Below are 24,105 nucleotides of genomic sequence, written 5' to 3' on the forward strand. Positions count from 1 at the left end.
GGACCTAGAGGTCTCCTTGGCCATCTCAGGCCATGGAATGTCTAGCCTGGACGCGGCACGTTGACACACGGCCTGCAGGTCCATACCCAGACAGGGCGAAGCTGGTGTGCTATCGCCCGGGGAGCAGCCATCGCTCCTGGCATTGCAGCTTGAGCTGATGGCGTGAAGATGTCCTCTTCCTGCACATCCGAGTCAGAGAGTAGGAACTCAGAGGAATCCTCTTCGTTCTCCACGCATTTCGACTCCAGGACATCATCCGCGAGCGCGGCCATTGTGAGGTCCAGCTGGGAGCCCCAGCTTGGTGTAGCGTGGGGCCCCAATCTCACGTCTCAAGCCGCTACCGAGTTCCAGCCTGACACAGGGCGGGACTCTGGTTTTGCAGCTGCCGCTGTAGATGAGCCCCAGACCGACACAGTGCGGGGTTCAATCTTAGCGGTGGGCGCCCTCGTGTCCTGATAGCCATCCGGCGCATCAGTGTACATGAGGAGGTCCATTCTCGACAAGCTAGCTTGGCGCGCTAGCTGTCGGCGGAGGCTCTTTCGGGTGAAGCGGGAGCAATGTCCGCACGAGCTGGGGTTGTCAATAGCCTCCTGGGCGTGTTCCAGCCCGAGGCAGGACGAGCAGACCTGGTGTGTGTCTGTGCCTGAAATTTTCAACCCGCAGTCGCAGAGCCGAGCAACCGAGTTTCTGACTCCTCTGGTGTGAGGGAGAGAGGCGTCCATCTTGCCCGCCATGGTGACGGCGTGGAGAGGGCCCGCTCTCAACAGGACAGTTACCGAGGAAAAAATCTTCCAACCCGTCCTTAATCCGGAGAAAAGCGACGGTGTAGATTTATTTCCAAAGAGTATTAACTGGTGTGTTAATAGTCGTTGAATTCCTTTCTTCTCTGGTGTGAGAAGAGAAGAAAAAAAAAAGTCCTCGCCGTCGTGGTGTCGATAGCGAGGGAGACAAGCTAGCAACGTGGTGTGCTGCTAGCTTGAAGTCAAAACCTTACCTTTCGATTTCCGGAGAAAAGAAAAAAGGTGAGGTCGAATGTGGTACTAACTGGTATGTTAGTACCGACAGTCTTCTTGCAGAAGTATATATAAAAGTAGCCGGCGAGCGCCCGTCGACCGAAGTTAGCTTGGTTAGCTTGGTTCTGTCTGTGGACTGTGTGAGCTAGCCCGGCTACCGATATAGAGATGTGCTCTGAAGCGAGAAGAGGTGTTTGAATGACGCATGCGGCGTAGCGCAAGCTACTTATAGGGGGTGGATTCCCTGACGCTGACGTCAAGATCACCTGCCAATCAGGATTGGCATAATGAGATTGATGCTTCTGTTTGCTCCGCGGATGAGGCGCATCCCATAGTGAGACATCGAACGGAGTGTTATGAATGAGAACATAGTCCGTAACCGGGATGCTTTCAGGAAACTCTTCATTTAGGCCAAATCTCACAAAAAGAATACCTAATAAGTTATATTTAGTCAAATACACAGGTGTGTATGTGTTATAGTGAGGGACACAAAATATAACAAACATAGAATGAAACATATAAAGTATTATCACTGCTCTAATAAACCTATACAAAAAAATTAAAAGGTAGGGAGCAGTTTGTAACTTTACATAAATGTAATAATGATCCGTAATGAAAATTATGTTTCCGCCCGGTTTCGAACCGGGGACCTTTCGCGCGGGGACCGCGTATATTAAGGACTAACTCTCTTAACTTTACCATTCATTCTCTATGGTAGTTCTTACACTGTGACTGCAATATATTTCTGGCCACAAGCGAGAAATTGGGGGTGCTGTTGCACCCTTTTGGTAGAAGTAAGGAGACCCCGTTTCCAGTGACAGAGTGAGAGACGGAGCAACAGCAGCAGGATCTTACAGATAGAGACGACATTACCGACATAATTCGACTTCTCGTTCTAATATCATGTCAAACTTATCAAACGTAAGTGGGGCTTCTTTTTCTACGACTGAATTAACACTTATGATATTGTTACACTGTTTTTGCAATAGTTGTTAGTTGTTAGATTGTCTTTAACTCTGTGTGTTGTTAGCGCTAAGGTACTGTAACTTTTGTTAGCTAATGTTACACTTACGTCATGTATTTACAGTAAATGTCAGCGTTCACAGCAGCTGATTTATTACTCATTACACATGGCAAAAGAGCTGTCATTATTTGACTCTTTTCATTGCAGCAGTTCTACTTACTACAGTACATTTTAATTGGGTAAATACTACAGTATTCAGTCTTAAAACTTTTGTTTTGCTATCTTCTATTATACTTTTGTTATTATTTTATGGCTAAAGATGTTACCCATCTGCTTTTCTGTCTGTCTGTTCATGTAATAGAAAAGTTGTTACCTAGTCATTACAAATCCCAATGAATTTAAACATGAAATAAAGTGAGTTCACTCACATTGACAGGGCAATACATAATGACTCTTCCTGCCCACCTGCCCCTCTGTTTGTTTGTTTGTCTGCCGGTCTGATCATGTAATATAACATCAGAGCTGCCAACATTGTGTTATAGAAAGTAGTAGCATGCCGAGCGGAGGAAGGCAATTTTTTTTCCGGCGGGGGGTCCGAGGTCCGCCGAAGCCCCCAGAATGCCCCCTTATTTCATTTTTACTTTACTTATTTCTATTTATCTTTTGTATTCAACTGTTTCTATTTTACTGTAAATTGTATGTATATATAGTTCCCTATTCCTTTTCCTATCACCCTGCTGCTATAACATGTGCAATTCCCTTACAGGATTAATAAAAGTTATCTTATCTTATCTTATCAGAAGCCAGAGACTTTACATGCTCTGAGATGCAATCTAGGTCATATTAGGACATGTTTTTCTGCAAAGTAAATTTTTTGTGTATAATTTCTCCTTTTCCCTGTACTGTTGCACACAATTAAACACCAACATACACAAAAAAATATTTTTATTAACCGAACAGAATTCATCATGAAACAATACTGAACAATAACACATGAAAAACCTGTACACAGCCTTTTTTAGAACAGAGTTCAACTCAAGGGAACCTTTGGCTGTGACATGACCATCTGATCAACCTCTCACTTTAGATGGTCATAGGTTGCTGACTTGGCCTTGGCAAGAGTTGTCTTGGAGTACGCCTGCTTGTAGCAGACAGACCCCTTTGCCACCATGAATTGTTTGTGGGTAATGAGGTTACTCAGGGTCTCCATTCCCATACTAGGTCTGAACTCCGTTCTGTTTTTTGTGACAAGACTGAAGATGCGTTCGCAGTCTGCATTGGAATGGAAGATGCAGAGGATAGCCAGCATTACCTTGCAGAGTAAAGGGTACTTGAGATGGCCATTTCCATCCTTCAGCTGACTCATCAGGTGCCACTGTGTGTCTGGTCTGTCACAGCTGGTGATGCTTTCTGGCAGAGCATCGGTTTGGTAGGTCATGAATTGACCCTCAAGCTTGTCCATCTCCTCAGCATTCATCTTCAAGCAGGGGAATCTGCCTGTGAAGTACCTCACAGAATTGAACTCTGCGCTGTCCCGTGCAGACATGTCAGCCACAGAAGCATTCCGTAACACTGGGTCATCATAGGGAAACTTCTTCACCATGTACTCAACAGCCTTCATGTAGAATGCCCGCACAGCGCTGAAGACCTGGGCCAGCTGCAGCTCCTCAAGCTCAGGGTGATCTGCTATGAAGTCTCTGGTGTTTTGCCCAATGAACAAGGTCTCATTGCTCTTCTGGTTGCTTGGTTCCCTAAATGGTACCTGGTGAACCTTAGCAGCTGCATTAATCACCTGAGGCTTCACAAATCGGTTCAAGAGATTCTTCAGCTGTGTGGTCAAAGTCCTGTGTAGTACTTGTATGCAGGGTTTGTCTAGCTGCAGCAGAGTGTTGGCCTCATCAAATATCGGCAGGACCGCACTCAGAAAGTAGCAGTAAAGATGGAATGTTGGGTCCTGCAGATGTTGACATGCCCTCTGCACTCTCTGTTGTGCCCCTGTCTTGGGCTGAGTGGGTGCAGTGCTAGATGTCTTGGGCTGAGTGGGTGCAGTGCTAGATGTCTTGGGCTGAGTGGGTGCAGTGCTAGATGTCTTGGGCTGAGTGGGTGCAGTGCTAGATGTCTTGGGCTGAGTGGGTGCAGTGCTAGATGTCTTGGGCCGAGTGGGTGCAGCGCTAGATGTGTTGGGCTTTGCCGTTGCAGTCTTGGGCTGTGTGGTTGCAGCTGCTGGTGTTTTCTTTCCCTGACTGAATTTGGCTAGGTTTTGTTGGCGAAAGAGATAGCCTGCCAAATCAAACTGAGAATTGTCCTTGCTGCCGTTACTGTGGGTTGATGTGTCCTTGCTAACACTGTGGGTGGACTTGTCCTTGCTGCTGCTCTGCGTGGACTTGTCCTTGCTAACACTGTGAGTGGTCTTGTCCTTGCTGCTGCTCTGCGTGGTCTTGTCCTTGCTGCTGCTCTGCGTGGATTTGTTCTTGCTGCTGTGCCCAGACTGTTCTGACTCAAAGTATTGCAGCAATGCAGGCCACTGCTGCAACAACCTGGCGATGCATTTATCTAAAGAGAGCCACCTCGTACTTACATGTTTAACAATCTTTCTCATTTCCACTCCACACAGATCCTGAAATTTCTTCAGTCCCTGTTTCCTCTTGCTGGATTTGTCTAGGTAGAAGTATATGTCCACCAGCAGCTCTTCAATGGACACTGGAAGCTGAGCAGCAGCTTTTTCTGCAGCTAGATGAATTAGATGGCACGGGCATCCCAGCACATATACTGCACTGTTTTTTTTGTTGATGTAGCCTGCCGTGCCAGCTTTGAGTCCCTGCATCACCATGGCATTATCTGCCCCAAAACTCATGCAGTTGTCCCAGGATATGCTACGTTTCTCAAGTTCATTGTCAATGAGTTTGAATATGTTCTGCCCAGTAGATGCCTCATGACACTCTGGCAAAGATAGCAGTACTGTCAGAACACGCCCAAGTCCTCGATCAAAGTACTTCACAACAAGAGGATACAGCTTACAGTCTCCATAGTCAGTGCTCCCATCCGTGGCTAGGGAGTATGGAGCTGTCCTCATTGCCTCCGTGATCACAGACGCATCCTCCTTGGCAAGGGCTCCAACAATGGCGCTGCTCTTTGTGCGACCAGACCCATACTTTCCTGCAATTGCAATCACAAAAATATTGAATTGTATTATCATGATTATACTCTAGATTACACAGAATTGCAGAATTACAATCATGATATTAATCCTCTGTAGAGTAAGTTGGCCTAGGCTATTTTTTTTTCACCTTTACATAAAATGAAAAATGTTTATCAGAATGATACAGTATCAGTATAAATTAGCAATCATTAATTTGCAAGATTTAAATCAGATTATCAACCAGGGCAGTACTGTAACTGTTTTATATAGGCTAGTCTGTACAGATTGTAGAGTGTATTGTGACAGTATACAGATATAAATCTATGCCTATGAATGCTTGAGATGAATTGAGGCTATTTGTCATTTGAGCCTTACCAGCGATTTTCGAGTCCGGAAACATCTTTTTCACCAGTGGCCCGATGTGGTCGGCCACCGCGATCGGGATGTTGTGTTCCACCAGAAAGTCCACAGCGAGCACTTCGGCATTTATGACACTGGTGTCACTGTCAACCGTAAAGAAGCCCGCGATGGGCCTTGTAGCTTCCACTGCCGCCTTGTATGACGTGTGTTTAGCAGTCCTGGTGTGCTTTTCAACGTCGTGTCGGCCCCCATGCCTCACGCTAAAATCTGCCTTACACAACATACAGTAAGCGTGGAAGTCGTCCAGCTTCGACCGGGTGATGGTCGGCCATTCTGCGTTATATTCTAGCTTGAAGCGCTGTTCAGAAATTCGCCGCTTTTTCGGCGGAGGACAAGTACGTTCACCATCCATTTTTGATAGACTTCAACTGACAGCTCGCTCCGCGATTTCGCGGGCATAGTGTATTCACGAATTATCATTGGTCCATTAGAAATTAAGATAATAAAAACACAACACATATGTTAAATTATATAATGAAATAAAACAGATATTAATATTTTCTACTTATCTGTGCTATAAATGTAATTTTTGTATGATTCCAATTATCTTAAATAATTTTATAACCAAAATAGCTGAATTTGCTCGTGACCTGTTCAAACCAGTCTATGGTTCAAACAGAGAGGAGACAAGCGGGGTAAGGCAGCAAAGAGCGGCGCCTCACGTCAGATTGAGCAATCCCTCACAAACTGGATTAAACGCATGCCTTTTTCTCTCATTGTCTGTGAAATGTTTGTAGACACTCGTATTATGTCCTTTCTATCCATTGAGTAGGTAATGTATTTTAGGTAGGCCTATGTGTTGTAGTCTTGCTGATCTGACATAAACCCGCGGTGAAAAAGCAGAGGGGAGGCAAACAGTAGGCTATCTCTGTCTCAATGAGGAGGGCGTGCGAAAGCCTGGACACTAGACTCCATTAATCACTTCACGTCCCGATTTACTGAGATCATTGCTTGAGCTAAAATGCTTGTTTCATACGACGGGACAGAAGATAACTCGATCGACCAGTCACAGTGTGATTGTCTATGTTAGACGGCACGCGCCGTTGAATTTAAGAGAAAGGCTAGCGGAGCTAGTGAGAAATTAGCACCTCCTGTATAATGCCTCCCTGCTCTGTAACAAAGATGCTAGTGAGGAAATATCCCCTCCTGTATAATGCCTCCCTGCTCTGTTACAAAGATGCTTGATGGTTTTACCCCGATATATATATGTAACAGTATGTAACCATAATGATTTACCCCGATGAATCTGCCGCAGGTGTTTTAATGTTTAATTACCATATGTAAGGGTTCGTGCACAGAGGGGATTGTCGGGAAAGAGATGGCTGTTTGAGGAAGCTCCCATTTATTAACATTTCAACAAACAAGTTGCATATTTGCATAACGTATTCAAGTGTTAGCATTTATTGCAATAGTAGCTACAGAACATGTACTGTGCTGTGTAAACTGTACTGTATCACATAGTGTTTCAGACACACAAACTTTTCAACTTTCAAAATTAAACGGTGCGCTCCCAGCGCACGTACCGGCAGTGATCTAGAGCAGCGGTTTTCAACCAGTGGTACGGGGACAAACTGTCTCGCTCTCGTAATGTCTGTCTGTCTTGCTCTCGTTCTGTCTCTCGTACCACTCTCGGTTCCACTTTTACTTTTGCGCGCTACCTGTCTCACTCTTTTCCGACCTCCAGCTTTTCCTGCTGGAACCCGCCGCTTAAAGGTGGGGGTCCGCGGACCGGCCATAGAGCCCATAGAGTTAAAGGTGTTGGCCGTTAGCTGTAAAAATCCATAGATTAGCCGCACCGTTACATAAGCCGCAGCGTCGAAAAATGGGAAAAAAGGCGCGGCTTATAGTCCAAAAAGTACGGGTATGTTTTAATATACTCTATTGACTTCACATATTTTTCACATAGGCCTATCTGACTCTGAAAGCCAGCTACGAACCTCACCGCACGGCACTGGTCTACATGAATAGAATTCTTCATCAACAGCGGGAGCCAAAACAGCATAGCATCCTGGTAACAGTAGTGAGGGCATTACAAAAAAGAAGTACAGCCGATCCTATTGGCTCTTTGCCAACGCAAGGGACGAATCATAAAACGGCTTATATGTGAGCTTTAGTGCTGGTTGGATGTCAACACATGCACGAGGCTGCCAGCTCACCGATTCATTTTTCGATTTGTTAGGTAATGCGTAGGATATTCAAGTCAAGCGTAGCGGCGTAATTAGGGCCTGGAAATCGTATCTGCTACGCCAAAATCGTGTATGTTGGCAGCTCTGTAACATGTGTTACCGATACAAATCCTGGTTAACGTGAATGAATGAAATGAATAATTCTGATAGTATAACAGTATGATGAGTTTTGCCCTTCTTAATACATATTTTGCATTGTGTTTTACTGTGTGCAGGAGATAATGAAGAAAACCATATTCTTCCCAGGAAAGATGAGTATCCTTCAGGAAGGGTTCATCTTGCCACCTGCGACAGGACCCTTCAGAGGAGGGTATGAGAATAAAAAAATCATTCCCTTCAGGACAAGTCTGCCCCTCAGAAGCATGAGCATGTGAGGACAAATGCTCTCACTGAGGTCCTTCAGAGGGGAGGGGATGTATCCGACTGACTCGAGGTGATGGGGGAGTACGTGCTACAGTTCGGAAAATATAAGGGGAAACTGTACAGGTGGCTCCTTGAGAATGACGTTGGCTACACCCTCTACCTGATGGACAAGGTGGACGAGGAGGAGAGAGGTGGGACCTTCATCCCCCAAGGGCCTAGCAAGGACAGCCGGCTGTCGTTTCTGGACTACGCCAGAAGCTTCCAGGAAATTCAGGATCTGAGGAAGTACCTGTGCTCCAGGAAGCCTGCCCCGCCAGTGGCGTCAGAGGGGGAACATACTGTCGGCTTTGGAGCCAGGGCCAAAGACACCTGTAAGCAGATCTGGGATAGCAGGGCTGATGGTTATGCTGCCTTTGTTTTAGGAGTGAAGTGCATCACTAACAGCAAGATGTACAACCTTCAGGCAGCAGAGGGCTGAGTCCTGTCCACCACCTGCTGAAGGCTGGATTGCATCAGATACCTCCACTCTCACATCCAGCACTCTAGGTCAGCTCACAGTAATATGCAAATACTGCTTTAAGGGGAACATGACATTGACATAATAAATGTTATTCTTTAATCTCCTAGTGATGGAGGAGGACAAGGAGCTGGAGAGGGGGATGTTGAATCTGTCTCCTTCAAAATTCTACAACTTCTTAAATGCCGCTTCTTAATTTCGATGTGTATACGTCACTTGCCTGTTTGTATCTCATCATCCCAGATTCATCACCACATAATATGGCCCCTGTGGAAGCGCAGGGAGACACTGTCCTCGATGAAAGTATGGATATCTGAGTCACTGTATTATAGCAGTCATAGAGCTTTATTCAATTTTATCTGATGTAACTATGATGTTTTACTTTGTTTTACAGCTCTGACTTGCCCAGTGCCTCCTTTCCCCTTAGCTCTGACTTGCCCAGGGATGTATATCTACTGCCCCTCCAGAGTCTTCTCCTTATATAATGCACAGGGCATGGAGAAGGAGATGACGTGGCCGGAGTTCCAGCAGTCGGACTTCTATGATGCTGAAAGGGACAGATGGATTGCAGACAAAAGGAAGCCCTAACCTACCCTTACATACACACATGCATGCACCACTTCCTGGGTCTACTAAGTTTCATATTAACATACAAACTAAGACGTTTTGCCTGCAACAAAAATGAGACCCCTAAACTATCAGCCTTTTCACCGTCCTGACATTCCTGCCAATAGCAAAACAGTTTTGGTTAATGCCCTCAAAAAACTCAATTCATAATAAAGAATAATAATCATTTCAGGGATTTCTATAGGTCCTCCACTCCAACCTTGTCGGTGCTGGGGCCTGCACTAGAATATTATATACTATACTAGAATAAATATAATTATTGCACTACAATAAATAAAAAAACAAATACCAAGTAATAGGGTATAAATCACTAAAATGAGAATAGAATGCAGAATAGTAACCATACAATAACATGAGGTGAAAAACATTTCAGATAATGGATGGTGGTGATATCAAATAAATCTATAACAAAACAATACACTATCTTCTTCTAAATTATAATATTAAGGTGCAATACAACATATCATATAGTCCAAAAATACAAAGAATATAATATGGTTCAATTATTTTTTCAGGATCTGATTGTTCTCTCTGTATTGTGTTTTCAGTATTTTTTATATATCTGTAGTTATATTTATATTATTTCTAGGGGTGCACCGAATGGGAAATTCTTGGCCGAAACCGATACCGAAAATAGGAAACAGTTGGCCGAAAACCGAATGCCCGAAAATGATTAATAGAAATATATATATATATATATATATATATATATATATATATATATATATATATATATTTCTATTAATCATTTAATCATTTAATTATATATATATATAATGTATACATTTTTTACATATATATATATAATGTATACATTTTTTACCAATGTTGTTCAGCTGCCTGATTATGGAAAAATAAATGGTTATGGCAAAACTTAACTTAAATAATAATCACTATTATGGGTCCATAAAACATTTATTCGGCACTTTTGAATGCATACAGTACATTAATTCCAAGTCAAGTGCATTTTATTTTCTCTGTAGGATAACTACAACAAAGTGCATTCAGAACAAAGCCAAGGTGCTTTAAAACTGCATAAACATCTAGGCCAGTAGGCCTACAACAAAATAGTGTAAATACAGACTGTAACAGCCAGGCCTTCAACAACAACAAATGCACCTATAAGTGCATGTATACAAATACTGCAAACTGGATAAATCCACATGAATGTAACTATTTACAAATGAAATTACAATTGAATTTCAAGAATCTGTAAAAAAGGCTGTCTGTCCTCATAAGCAAAGTAGTACACATTGTATAAAGATACATAAAGTAAAAACTGGATACAAAATCCACAATCAATTACAAATTAAATTACAATTTCAACAATCTGCAAATAAGGTGGTCTGTCCTCATGAGCAATGTAAACAACATTGTATCATTTAGATACCGAAAGTACAATATATTGAACACTGTGCTGCTGTCATTTCCCCCTAATGATAACCTGAGATGGTGAATTATAACTCACAATAAAAATTGTTCAGGAAAGTGGGTATAGAGTAGACATGTAGAACTAGATAAGCTTATGATAAGCCAGCCTTGTCTACTTATTAAGGAAAAGTGGGAGGTTATTTTTAATGAACAGTAGCTTCTCTGCTTTATCAGCCATAAGTCTGTTCCTCTTCTCATCAAGCACATGAGAGGCAGCGCTGAACAGTCTCTCGCTGTCAGTGCTTGTGATTTGATCTTACTCCGCATATTTGTCCGGGTGTTTTGATTTCAAGTGGTGGAGTAATCCCGAAGTGGTGAAAGTCTTTGCAGTTACACCCCCTCGAGAAATGTCAGCTGAACGCGTTTTACAAATCGCAATCCGCGCCTCTTTCTCTGATATTTTTAAATATCTCCAAGCGGCAGACATGTTGGCTGTGAGCCAGCCGCGAGCATGGTCGCGCGCCGGGCTTGTCGCCGCGTTTTGATTACGTCATCACAAATACATGTTAGCTTACCAACGTAACCCTGTTCTCTGACATTCGGTGATATTTTTTCGGTGCTAGAACCCTTTCGGCCGAAAGCCGAAAGGGCCTTTTTAACCATTTTCGGTCGATAATTTTCGGCGGCCGAATATTCGGTGCATCCCTAATTATTTCCTATATTTGATGTTTCAGCTGTTTTTGAATAAATGATCTTGAATGCATCACTGTGACTGTCTTTACTTGATAGAGGAAGTAATAGTGATAGAAAGAAGAATTAAGCACACTCATATGCTCTCTGTAAACATCTGTACAATCAACATATTTCAAACATGTTTATAAGTAAAAATACAAAAAAATTATATAAAACACTATTATTACTAATATTAAGATATCATTATTTGTGTTATTATTGTTATGATTGCTATATATTAAGGTTAAAATAACTTGTAAGAAGCAGCAAGAAAGAATAATTCATATCTAACTCCAAATATCTGTTTCAACTCTAAATTTAAACGTTTGAAAAGATAAATGTAGTATTTGTGTATAATGAGCAACATTTTGAAACCGAATGTGGGGATTTTTGTTTGGATCAGGTGGGATTCGAACCGTCGTTCTTTTGAAGAGGCTTCTGGCCAATAGAAAGTCTTCTATGGGTATACACGGCTTACCTTCACGTGTGAGGCGAACGTGATAAGCACCACACTACGGAAACGGCCATATACGTAATTGATGACGTAATTGAATAGATAAATATAAAATATTACGAACAAGACCACCTACGTACCAAGACAGATCAGGTGAAAGATGTACATGACAAGTACATTTAAGTACATAAAACCCACAATAACAACACTATGAGTGGAGTGTAATATGATGGTAAGACTTGACAAAACCCAAGTCTTGACATTAGCTTTATGTCTAGCACAAGGACAGCAATATAAAAAAATAGAAGGTTGTGAACGTTGTCCAGTATAACAATGATCTAGTTGGAATGGTTCAATTTTAATAGATGTTCACATTTGGCTTACATAAGTTAGACGTGGCTTTAAATAAAAAACCGGGGTGTCAAATTATTTACTCAACCCTTTATTGAAACTCATGCTCGATTCCGTTAGCAACATGCTATATTAGCCCCGAGGAGGACGCAGTTGTGCTTCCTATCTGCCCAGCAATGAGCATCAAAAATATATTATGAAAGTGCTCGCCTCGAAGTTTTGTAAAAGCTGTTGATGAAAAGATATTGCTAGTTCTGTTTTGAATTAAACCAAAATGCTACGCATCTAAAACCTCGATTAGTTACATTGACAAAACTAGCATTAACGTTAACCTTAGCTGCTAGCATTTGACACACGTGGCTTTATATTAAAACAGTACATTGTCAAGTGTTAAACTTTGTAAAATGTCAAATAACATTTAGTTTTAATAATTCAATTGAAAAAAAAACCTCTCCGATGTTGTGGCTTCTGTTTTATTCATTTCGTTAGCATTAATACTTCACTTACCAGAGGAGAAAGGAAGTTTCTCAAGCACCAGCAGTGACGCATCAGAGAAAGTAATGCAATCCTCTACTCGGTAAGTCCCTCTCAATTGTCTCTTCTAGTGGACAAAATTATCATATTATCGTCGTATTTAAAAACGGTGCATGTAACAACACAACGACTAGTTTTATTTTAAAGGAAAAAGAAGTCACGTTTACATGCATGGCTGCTAGATTGCAACAGTGACGCGTCCTAAAAGCCGGAAGTAAACTTCTTCCGGTTCCTTCGGGGAAAAAACAATGCAATTTCTCCATAGGATTTTGGAAAATAGCTCGAAATAAGGTCTGTGGTTGACACAAATTGAAGAGACAGATCACATTTTGTTCAGCCGGATAATATTCACATGTCTACCCTACTTTTATAATTTTCGAATCATAAATCCATCGATCATAAATCTATTGATTAGATTTATGATTTGAAAATTATAAAAGTAGGGTAGACATGTGGATATTATCAAACTGAACAAAACCTGCTTCACTGTGGCACTTTGCCATTATGCGAATAACATGCACATGATCGGGTAATTATTTTTGCTTATGTGTGGTAAAGTCAAATTGAAGCGGAGTGAGATATCTCGGTTCAAACGTATCTAAGGTAAGATGTGCAATGAATGATGCTAGTTATGCGTGTACAAACCATGGTACAAACATTCAAACCATGGAAGAATAAAGAGAAACAAATATCGTGAAATGTTTCTCCTGATTAAAAAGCCAAGAAAAAAAGAGATCATCCCAAAACCAGGTAAATGAATGCATGTGTCTGCAATTTTAAACATTTTAATGTAATTGCACACTCAACAGGTTATATGCTGATTTAAGATAATAGACCGTTTTTATTGAAATTAATGCATATTCACAATAGCTTAATGATAATGTTTAAATATTTCGTTTGGCATTTCTGCAACATGTACAATTTGGAATCATAAATGTGTGCATTCGAAGAAAAATCACTCTCCATGAAAAAGATCCCTCAGTTAAGAAAATTTGCTAACTCTATTTTACAAGTTCATTAACCCTACACGAATATGTGTGAATTTCCACCATTTTGCTGGATTTATGGATTGTTACGCACAGCACTGCCACGAGGTGGAGCCGTGAGACCACAGTGTTAAACACACTGAAGTTATTCCTCTTGCAGGAAATCTGACTGCTAAAGCCAAGTGACTACTCATTTATCATTGTAGGGGGCGGTAACAATACAATTCCGTACATGCAATGTTTGCATGAAACAGAGATTACTGTGAATACAACAACAAATAACCTACAAGCGGTTTACCTGTTTTTACCAATATATTTATAGATTAATTGCCAGAAAAAAACAAGAAATACAAGAAATGGGTGGCACATTGAAGTCCAAAGACCAATGTCTCGTCTTGTTTTGTCTGACCAAAAGTCCAAAACCGAAAGACACTTTATAAGTGTTTATAAATTAATAAAGTACTAGATATAAAAAATAAAGACATTTTTTAAATATCCGTATTGATTAGCTCTTATTAGGGATCTTTTTAACATGCCTAAAAATGTCTTAAAAGTAAAAAAATAAGTATATTATGCAAATAAAACCCTTTTTTTCTCTGTATTTTTTGTGTTTGTTTTGCTGGTTGTGTTGGATATAAGTTGAATCATCAGTCACATTCAGTAATGTGACTTTGGATGTCTCATTGATGATGGCTCATCATCTGATTTCTATAAATATAAACCTCACTGGAAAACATGAATAAGCAGATGATTTGATCTCTTTGTGTAACAGCTATCAGATTTTTTGAAAATCCATTTCTATATTTTTATTTTACATCTGTATCAGTGCCGACTCAATATTTAATTAAATAAAGAAACTAACCACAATTTGTGTTTTCCTCGGTAGCTACAATGGAGGAAGTTTAGTCCTGTGAGTTTGTTTGTGTTTCTTTTTAACATGTGTTCCTCTTTCCTTGCCTAGCGGAAAGCCCATGAGTGACACAAACAACAGTTGTTACAGATATTGATAGCAGAAAATGGAAATATTGGAGTAAAGAAACTTGAAATTGTTCTTCAGTACAGTACTTAAGTAAATGTGCTTAGTTTCCCCCACTATTGCTATTATTATTCACTTTCAATATCAATAGTAATTCAACAATTGATAAGTGAAAGCTGAAAGTGTTTCCTTTTTCTCTGTGAAGTTAGAGGACTTTCGAAGACGTGTAAAGGGGAACTGACTCGTGATGTGTTGACATTTTGCACACACACACACACACACACACACACACACACACACACACACACACACACACACACACACACACACACACACACACACACACACACACACACACACACACACACACACACACACACACACACACACACACACACACACACACACACACACACACACACACAGTTATATAAGCCTCGTCTGTTGTTTTTTATTGCAGTTGTCAGTGCAGTGATTCTCATCATGGAGGCGAGCTACGTCAGGCATGTGGAGCTATTTGGCTTTGAGAAACGTTCATTCCCGAGTCAGCACTATGTAAGGATCAAAACTATTAACCATTACTTTGCTAAAGTCGCTACTAATCCTTTTAAAATCGACAAAGTTAGAGACATTCTAGCAAAGTTCAGTCTTAAAAAAAGATAATTTTTTGAAATAATATCTAATGTCATCTGATGTTGGAGCTATTCATTGATTTGTATTATTTAATAGTCAAACGTTTATTTTCTCACCGTTTTTAGTGTATGGTAGTTTCATAATTATTTAGTGTCATTATTTAAATTAATTTGAGAAGTTTATTCTTTTATTTTGAAGCTAGCTTTAGACACCTGGTGAATCGTGATTTCATGGAAGACAGGTTGATGTGGGATGAGGCAACGGAAAAGTCATGTTTTTTTCCTTTTGATAATAGAAAAATAAAAATATCATATAAGAAAATATATAGTAAAAGCTATATTCTTGCATGGACACTGGATGTATCCCTGTGTATCAGCAGTTTCATTTTTGAGTGGTTTGTTTTTGGTTTAGCCGTTACATGTGAGATTATATGTGCAGGTGTACATGCTGATGGTGAAATGGAGCGACCTCTCAGAGAAGCTGATCTACAGAACGTATCCTGAGATTCACACCTTCCATGTAAGATCTTTCTTCACTACAAAATAAAAGCATTGTGGACTTTTGCATTTCAACATTGAAGTATTAATAAAAAATAAATTACATTTTTGAATCGGAAATGTTTATGTTTTGGCTGCAGAAGTCCCTGAAGGAGATGTTTCCCATCGAGTCTGGTGAAATAGAAAAGAAGGACAGAATAATTCCGTCATTACCAGGTAAAATAATTATAATGTTTCCTTTTATTTTAGGTCAAAGAGTGCAGATTGATTCTCTTTGCTTTTGGCTTTTTATTTACATTTAAGTTTTGTAGGATTTTATTCAGCTTAGTTTGTATGTTATGACAAGCTGCAGAGTGCAGAGGTTGAACTACATCTGACACATATATATTAACAACATATATAATCACAGACTATTATTAAAAGACAACAAAATTATATAATTGTGAAGTAGCTTCAATAGGTATTTCAAGAGTAATTGTAGTTAAAAACACTCTGCCTGCTATAATCTTCTTTCAGGAAGCACCTGTGGTGTTTAAACAAATATTATGGGCCAATACACTTCTCCTTTTTTCAAATTGTTGAAGCAAAACAGAAAGCTGCAATAGAGCTGAAATCACTGATGTCAAAATGAGGGATTTTTCGTCAGCTTTCAGCTGTCAGTAGAAGTTAATACTGAATTTGTAGCCAGACAAAAGCTCAGACAAAGAGCAAGAGGACTGTTTTTCTGCCCTGTATGTTGGACAGAATAAAAACACTGATCATTTATCTATTCATATGAGCTTGGAGCTAGAAAAGATTGTCCTGATGGTGACGCAGCATTTAACATAAGTAAAGTACAAAATATAAATAAGATATTTAAACATTAAAACATCTAATAATAGACATAAATAAGTACATGAAGAGTACAGGGAAGAAGTAAATACTCACATAGTCAAGTAACATTATGGGTATACTTACCTTTATGCATTGAAATCTAAACACTTGAGAATGAAACAAACCAACAAAACAAATTTAAAGAACATTTATCAAATGCACTTCATCGTACTATGCCAGTTCACTTATTTATGCATGTTTACAACCACTGCATGTTATCATAGTGACAGGTAGAAAGTCATGCTAACTACTTCCATGTTAACATCCATAATCATGATGCATTCAACTTGAAACCTTATCATATTTGCTTATTGCTTTCACTTTTAAATGAGACAGGTGTCAAAAAGGAAACATGGACTTTTTGCAGGTCTGTTTTCTGTTCCTGTTCAGCGTTGATTCAAATAAAAACAGAACTCAAATTGCACACATTCCCCATTGTGAAAGCTACATTTCAAAACAAGCCGGTTGCAGTTTAGAGAAGAGACACAGTGATAAAACCCCAAACCTGATGCAACCTACATGTCTGGAAATGTTCACCTTGTGAAAGCAGTGGTGGAAAGTACATTTACTCCATCACAAGTTTGAGGTACTTTTACTTTCTTTTGTATTTTATATGTAAAATGAGAGAAAATAGCCCATCGCAACATAATTTGTTCACCATTATTTTCATTGTTATTACAATATATATATAAAATGATAAACAAGATAATCCCCACATATTAACTCAATTTTTATGATTTCTTTTTAAGCGTAAATTGAATCGCCATAAGTAAATAACTAATGTAAGGCTATTCTCGTCACTATCGCTAAGCTAGAGGTTGACTGTGTTTGACGTGATTATGTTTTATAATTTAAGCTACCAATTTAAGACACATAGAAAATGTGGGCATTCATGAGTGGCGTATTTTATGTTGTAGTAGAAAACGGGAAAAGATATTGAGCTTGTGGTTATTTCAGGCTTCTAACGGTTCTTAAAACCGCTGACTTCAACACGAGGGAATTTAAAGTGCTAAAATGCCAACTCATTATCAGGTTTTAGGACGCATTCCTGCACCACTCTTTTGAGATTTCTAAATAAATTATACTGTTGCAACCCTAGTCAATGACACTATTTCATAAAGTCTAAAACTGATAATGCAGTCTTGAGTTTCTGCTGATAACGTGTTTTCTTTCACAGTTAAACCTGTCTATAAGTCTGTCGGTATTATTTAAATTGTACTTGGGACTTATGTTTTATATGTGTGTCTGCAGCTCCACGGTGGTTGATCAGTGAGAAGTCCCCAGAGACCAGGCAGAGCACGCTGTCGGAGTACTGCCACTCGCTCATCAACCTGCCGCCTCACATCTCCCGCAGCAAACAGCTCACCAACTTCTTCAAGGTCCGACCCGAGGACGAGAACCCGCCTGCTCTGAACCCGTCAGTACAACACACACATTACAGAGGATGTGTCACACATGGAAATGTATCACTTCCAAATGTAAAACTCAATCACCCAGTAATTAGTACTAAATTCAATTAAAATGTCCTCTTCAGAGTGAAAAAAAGCGAAACCTTTGTGGTGAACAAGGAGTCGTACAGAGGCAATGTTTCTGGTAAGAGTCATTTTAAATGTATTAAATGCTAAAACATGTCTTTTTGTCGTTGTCTTTCCCAAGGTTATTGAAAGATGTTAGATTTTTATTCTTTTGCATTTATATATTTATTTGTAGCCTACAGGGCTACAGCTTGTGGATTCATTTTGAAATTGTCCAAATGATTGCCCTTTAAGCATTAGGGTTGTTTAAATACACATTAAACATTTTTATTAAAACAGACAATTATGTGTTTTACCTCTCAGAGATTTCTGGCCCCATCATTTTGGACACCTACAGAGTGATCGCTGACTTTGAGAAGACGTCTAAACATGAGATTAATCTGCACACTGGAGACCTGGTTGAAATCGTGGAGAAAAATCCAAACGGTGAGAATGCTAAAACAACCGCAGCCAAACTTCCCTAAACAAAACAGACCTTCCAAAACGTTATGACAATACTAATTATTGGGTATGACTCACTTTTAACCTCATTCATTCAATTGTTCAAGGAAGAGCTGAACAAGTTGACTTCTAATTCATGATACTCTTTGATTAAGAATTAGAGGATTTTGACAGGTTAATTATGGTCTATTGAAGCATGAAACGTCAGGTTTTAGGCCCTAAAACAATCTTTTCCCACACATTTTCACTTTGAATGATGGGATCTTTCTGATACCATGGTTTGAAACGCTGTGTCTGTTAAGAGGTCAACTCAAAATTCCTCTTTCTTTTTGTATTAACTGAGTAAAGACACTCCGTTTATTATTCAATAATGTTTACGTTATGTTTATCTTTAATGAATGAGGCCAGGTTTTAAGCTGCTCTTGTGTTCAGGGTGGTGGTTCTGCCAGTGTGAGTCTAATCGAGGCTGGATCCCTGCGTCTTACCTGGAGCCGCTGGACGGACCGGATGAAGCAGAGGAGGCTGATCCGGACTATGAAGGCAAGTTGTGTTCCTTGTATTCTTCATTAAATAATGTAATTTCAGTATGTGTGTCATTTTAACAGTGCTGTGTGTCCCTGCAGGAGAGATGCACGTCAGCATCAGAGCCTACAAGGCAGAGCTGGAGGACGAGATCTCTCTGGAGAGCGGGGAAACCGTCGCCGTCATCCACAAACTGCTGGACGGCTGGTGGGTCGTCAGGTATGGTCTACACAAACTGACATTTATGTGGATATATTCATAATATCTTTATAATAACAAAATCAAATCTCCCCAAGGAGGAACAGAAGGACTTCAGCTATTATGTAATTATTAATCCTACTGTGGTGCTTATAAATAAATCTGGATATTTTTACAGGAAAGGAGATGAGACCGGACATTTCCCTTCAATATTCCTGCACAAGGCTGGCAAGAGGGAGATATATGAAGCACAGCGGACAAACCTGCAGGGACAGAAACCTCCCCCCCGCAGGTACGGCAGTGAACGCAAAATATAGAGTTGTCTTATTTTAATCTCCACTCTTCAAACGATTGATTGTTTTCTATTTAACAAATCACTTTTCCACATTAATACGTTGTAACTGCAAATTTGTAAGGTAACTAAAGCTGTCAAATGAAAATAGTGAATAAAATGCATGTTTTTTTAGCACTCAAATGTTGAAACTGGGAGGAGAAAAACTATCACGAGATCAACACTAGGGCTGCACAATATGGACAAGTGCAATATTATGTTATTATGAGCAGAGTTCTGTTAAACAAAAATCATCAAATATTCCTTAGGACAAATAGCAAGGACATAGAATGTAGGTCAGTCTTTGAAAAGCCTCAAAGTCTTATATTATTGTATTATTCAATGTTAATAAGAATAACAAAGCTAAATGATAAATTCCCTTGATAATATGAATCATGTTATAATTGCAATATCAGTCAAAATAACATAAATAGTTTTGCCCCCCCCAATAGTTCAGCCCCCATCAACACTCACCACCTTTACTTACCTTTACAAATCTCTGTGGCATTTTCCGTCTCAGATCCACCATCAGAAATGCGAAGAGCATCCACAACAAGTCTCGTCAGCGGCTCAGCCAGGACACTTACCGCAGGAACAGCCGCCGCTACCTCCAGCAGAAAGGGGGCCGCCTGGCAGAGCCCAGCAAGAACTCCAAGACCGCCGCAAAGTCACCGCTGAGGGAGAGGAAGAACCAGGGTAACGTTCATGTTGTGTTCAGATCGATCAAACAAAGCCTGATGTAGACAAGAAATACCTTCACCGGCACCAGTGGTGGAAGGAACTGCTCAGATCCTTTACTGAAATAAAAGTACTGATACCATGCTGTTATAATACTCCACTATAGTTATATGTAAAAAAAAAAACATAAATAAGTATATGAAAAGTATGGGGAAGAAGTAAATACTCAGCTTTTTAAATTATATCTAGTCAACTGTTACAAATATACTAAACTTTATGCATTGAAATCTAAACACCTAAATGAGAGTTCTACATCATTAATGTAAATGTTAGTACAATATGTGTGCCTAAGATGTAGTGTGGTAGAAGTCAAAGTGACCTAAAAGGGAAATACTTAAGTTAAGTACAAGAACCTTCGATTTTTAAGTAAGTGTACATAGTTAAATTCCACCACTCACTGAAACAATCAACCCACAAAACCTCTTAACACTTCTAATAATGTTGTTATTTGCTACAAACAGAGAACATTCCCGAGCAGTCCACGTCCGGCTCAGAGAGCGAGCTGAAGAAGGATGCTCCGGTTATCCCCCCCCGGCCCAGTCCGGAGCTCATCCTGGAGCGCTGCAGCGACAACACCTGCAAGAGAGTCAGCATCCACAGGTCAAACTCTGGCTCCTCCAAATAGCACCGGAAGTCACTCGATGTTGTGAAATTTACAATGAAATCACTTTTTTTTTGTTGCCTAAGTTGGTGGCAGACAGTTGAAATGCAATCGTAAAACCTAGAGGGAGATGCAGGCGGTCATGGGAAAAGGTTATTGAATTGAGTGGAGAATAAGTCATATTACCTTAAAGTAAATTCTGTAAATTGATGTGGGAGGAAATGTTTTAAAATGTATACTTTTATAACTTTACTATGGTAAAATAATCCAGTGAAGTTCGACTGTCATGATGTGCAACAGTGTGGCTCATTGTTTTAATCAGGCTTTGTTACACAAACAATACTTGTATGTTAATCTTTTTCACAGGATTTTTTGTATCTCCAGAGATATCCTTTATGTCACACTGTGCAAGTTTAGAAAAATCTTGACTTTGCTACCATCTGGTTGTCATATCAAGAAGAACAAGGTGACAGACAGTTGTCTAATTCTAACTTTGCTGCTTCCATTTATTTTACAACCCTCAAGTTGACTGATAAAATGTGTCAGACTATTCATTTAAGACCAGATCATTGAAAAAAACTGAATTTAATATCTCCAGAAAAAGTGTAATCATTAAGTCTTGGTTTAATACAACTAAATAAGACCACAATTTGCGAAGCTCTTATTTTCTCTTCCATCGTGGCCGCTTCAAGCTTCTGCACACAGCTTTATGTCTTGACAGTAAACCAAAAATGACCGCGCTTGTTAAGCTTTACCTGGCTGCTATGATTCACATTCGCACTGCAAGAAAAAGAAGCTATGAATAAGATACATGTCTAGAAAAAGCTGAATTTGTTTGGTTGCTGTGTTATAAAAGTATTTCTACTGATTATAATGATATGTTCTGTTTGTGACCTGTGAAGAATATTTTTGATCTATTTCCCAGCATCTATAAAGCTATCTTGTTATTTATTTGCTGAATAAATGTATATAAAAAACAAAACATTTGTCCCTTTCTTTTAGGTCAGTCTTTAAAAAGCCTCAAAGTCAACAACCTGCAGCATTATTTAGAAATGAGGCTTTGGTCTTCTCACTCTGTTTGGCAGATCATACAATTAAGTCAGTGGTGAAAACATTATTGAGATTATTTACTTAAGTTAAAGCAGCAACTCCCCATTACAAGTGAGGTTCGGTATTCAACACCTTACTGAAGCAAACGTGCATAACAGTAACATCAAAAGTAAGATTAACTATTGCGCAGAAAAATGGTCTCTGTCTGTTTTGGTTTTTAACCTATACAGTTTATGGTTTTTACACAGTTTATTTATATTTAAAAGTTGGAGGATTTACTCAACAATAAAGGATCACTTGATCGTTCAATTTATCAGGAAAAATAAAGGATACAGTGTCACATATATATACAGAGACACAGAAAAAAGGATAATTTACAAGTAAAGGCCAAAACAAAAAGTGTTTTAACACTCCGGCACAGTAGATGGAGTCATGCACTTTAACGAAACGTTGATCTGTAGTCTGCCAGTAAAACCAACGAAGAATAGGATACACCCGCGTTGTTTGTAAATAACGTTTGACCAACGGTAACTGTGACGACTTTGTACGACACAGATACATATTTAATATTGTATTGTTAAATAGTTGTGGAAAGATAAATATACTTTTCCATTTATCTGACATTACTTATTCATCTGTGTCAGTTAAGACATTGATGATAATAAGGGTAGGAAGAAGTTAGTTAGCCAACAAGCTAACATGACATATTTCGATAACTAGTTGACATACATACGATGGAAGATAACTCGTCTTGTTCCTCGGCTGGCACTGCTCTTTCTGAAGCGTCTTTCCTCCAGAGGACGTTGGAGCGGCTTTCCTCCACACAATGTCTGAAAGTGAGCATCGAGGCTCCGGTGGCTGTCATCGCGCTGCAGCGGTACTTATCCGATCAGCCTGAGGGGCAGCCCGACAGCTACGACGTGACGGTCACTGACGGAGTGTGGCGGGCCAAATGCTCTGTTCACCCTGCTTTAAATCACCTGGTGCACTCTAACACCCTGAGGACTGGAACTGACGTGAGCATCACACAGTGCTCGTTTGTTTACAGCGAGAGGAGACTGGGACACGGTTACATTTGTATTGAAAAGCTCCGGTGTGGAGGAGAGAGGTCTGCCCTCCTTCCCCGCATACAGGACGTCGCTTCTCTGCCGATGCTGGTAAAGCAAGGCATGGAGAGGAGTGTGGAGCTGCAAAGTGATGTTCCCCTCCAGGTGAGCCGCAAACATTACCTGTCTCTGTGGAACAACGAGGACACAGAGGGGGACATCTGGACCTCAGGGTCTCCCTCATCGCACACAGTGCTGGATGGTGAGACTTTCTGATGACCCCCTGTCATACACTGCTCTATTTACAACATGGCTTACATTTGTATACACCACTAAGGGCTGGAAGAAAATGATCAATGGAAATGTCACTACAAATATTTGAGCATTCAGAATATGTTTTGTCTGACCAATAGTCAAATACACAGGATCGCTTGACTTTGTTATAATGTAAATCAAGATGTGATGTCTGCAATGTCTTCTTTTCAACAGTTTCCAATATTACTCTTCTTAGTAGTCTGGAGTCATGCTTTAGAAACACATGGAAACCTCTGCCTCTCCTAGTGAAGATCATACACAAATCCAGATTAAGGTACTATGGCAAGTTTGGGCTCAAGATTGATTATCCCTTCCAGGTGAGTTTGAACTAATTGAGCTTTAGTAACACGAATATGAACAGGATCTCACTATCATGCTGTGACAGATTGGGTCTTTGTCATATTTCAGGCATACTTTGAAGTTGCTGACCAGAGTGGCACGATGTCCCTCGTGCTTTGGAATGAACTTTGTCCAGAGTTCTACCAGAAACTGAGCGTAGGCACTGTGTTGTACATCCAAAATTACTCCCTAAAGCAGAGTTATTCAAACCGCTCACACCCGCAAATGGACCATCACCAAATGAAGACCTTTCACTCTTTAGGTATGTACACATTTATTCTGACAGGGCGGGTACTCCAGAGTACAGCACAAGCATAAATGTCATATCTTTATTTGTATTTTCCCAAGAAATC

General features: G+C 40.0%; 4 protein-coding genes across 11 annotated transcripts in view; 3 read left to right on the forward strand and 1 right to left on the reverse strand.

Annotated features, from left to right (window-relative positions):
* The window catches only part of LOC307018121 (uncharacterized protein), a 34,225-nt gene extending 24,333 nt beyond the window's left edge, over positions 1-9,892 (forward strand). For 3 of the 8 annotated variants that reach the window (XR_013802333.1, XM_079648217.1, XM_079648216.1), the window contains one exon: positions 7,938-9,892. Coding sequence is in view for 5 of the 8 variants with exons in the window: in XM_079648217.1 (XP_079504343.1) it covers positions 8,159-8,563 (405 nt within the window). In the remaining 3 variants the exon portion in view is untranslated. Of the gene's footprint in view, positions 1-100; positions 1,935-7,937 lie in introns of those variants that run through there. The other 5 variants (XM_079648220.1, XR_013802334.1, XR_013802335.1 and 2 more) reach the window with 5 other exon arrangements.
* On the reverse strand, positions 2,906-7,808 carry LOC307018117 (uncharacterized protein). Its single transcript, XM_079648211.1, has 2 exons — positions 5,492-7,808; positions 2,906-5,133 (listed from the first exon to the last, which is right to left on the reverse strand). The coding sequence occupies exons 1-2, from the start codon at positions 5,886-5,888 to the stop codon at positions 3,056-3,058; spliced, it is 2,475 nt and encodes an 824-aa protein (XP_079504337.1). The 5' UTR covers positions 5,889-7,808; the 3' UTR covers positions 2,906-3,055.
* A 2,153-nt stretch (positions 9,893-12,045) lies between the features above and the next one.
* On the forward strand, positions 12,046-21,984 carry ncf1 (neutrophil cytosolic factor 1). Its single transcript, XM_079648215.1, has 12 exons — positions 12,046-12,714; positions 15,094-15,188; positions 15,705-15,785; positions 15,904-15,979; positions 17,888-18,053; positions 18,171-18,229; positions 18,475-18,597; positions 19,045-19,152; positions 19,236-19,353; positions 19,511-19,624; positions 20,184-20,359; positions 20,863-21,984. The coding sequence occupies exons 2-12, from the start codon at positions 15,117-15,119 to the stop codon at positions 21,024-21,026; spliced, it is 1,257 nt and encodes a 418-aa protein (XP_079504341.1). The 5' UTR covers positions 12,046-12,714; positions 15,094-15,116; the 3' UTR covers positions 21,027-21,984.
* Positions 21,985-22,509: 525 nt separating this feature from the next.
* LOC307019829 (RPA-related protein RADX-like) overlaps positions 22,510-24,105 on the forward strand; it is a 5,735-nt gene continuing 4,139 nt past the window's right edge. Inside the window, 3 exon segments of the mRNA XM_079650934.1 lie at positions 22,510-23,360; positions 23,588-23,730; positions 23,822-24,053. Of these exon segments, the coding sequence (XP_079507060.1) occupies positions 22,787-23,360; positions 23,588-23,730; positions 23,822-24,053 (949 nt within the window). The 5' untranslated portion in view covers positions 22,510-22,786.

The sequence above is a fragment of the Notothenia rossii genome (assembly GCF_949606895.1).
Source record: "Notothenia rossii genome assembly, chromosome: 9".
Taxonomy (NCBI): Eukaryota; Metazoa; Chordata; class Actinopteri; order Perciformes; family Nototheniidae; genus Notothenia; species Notothenia rossii.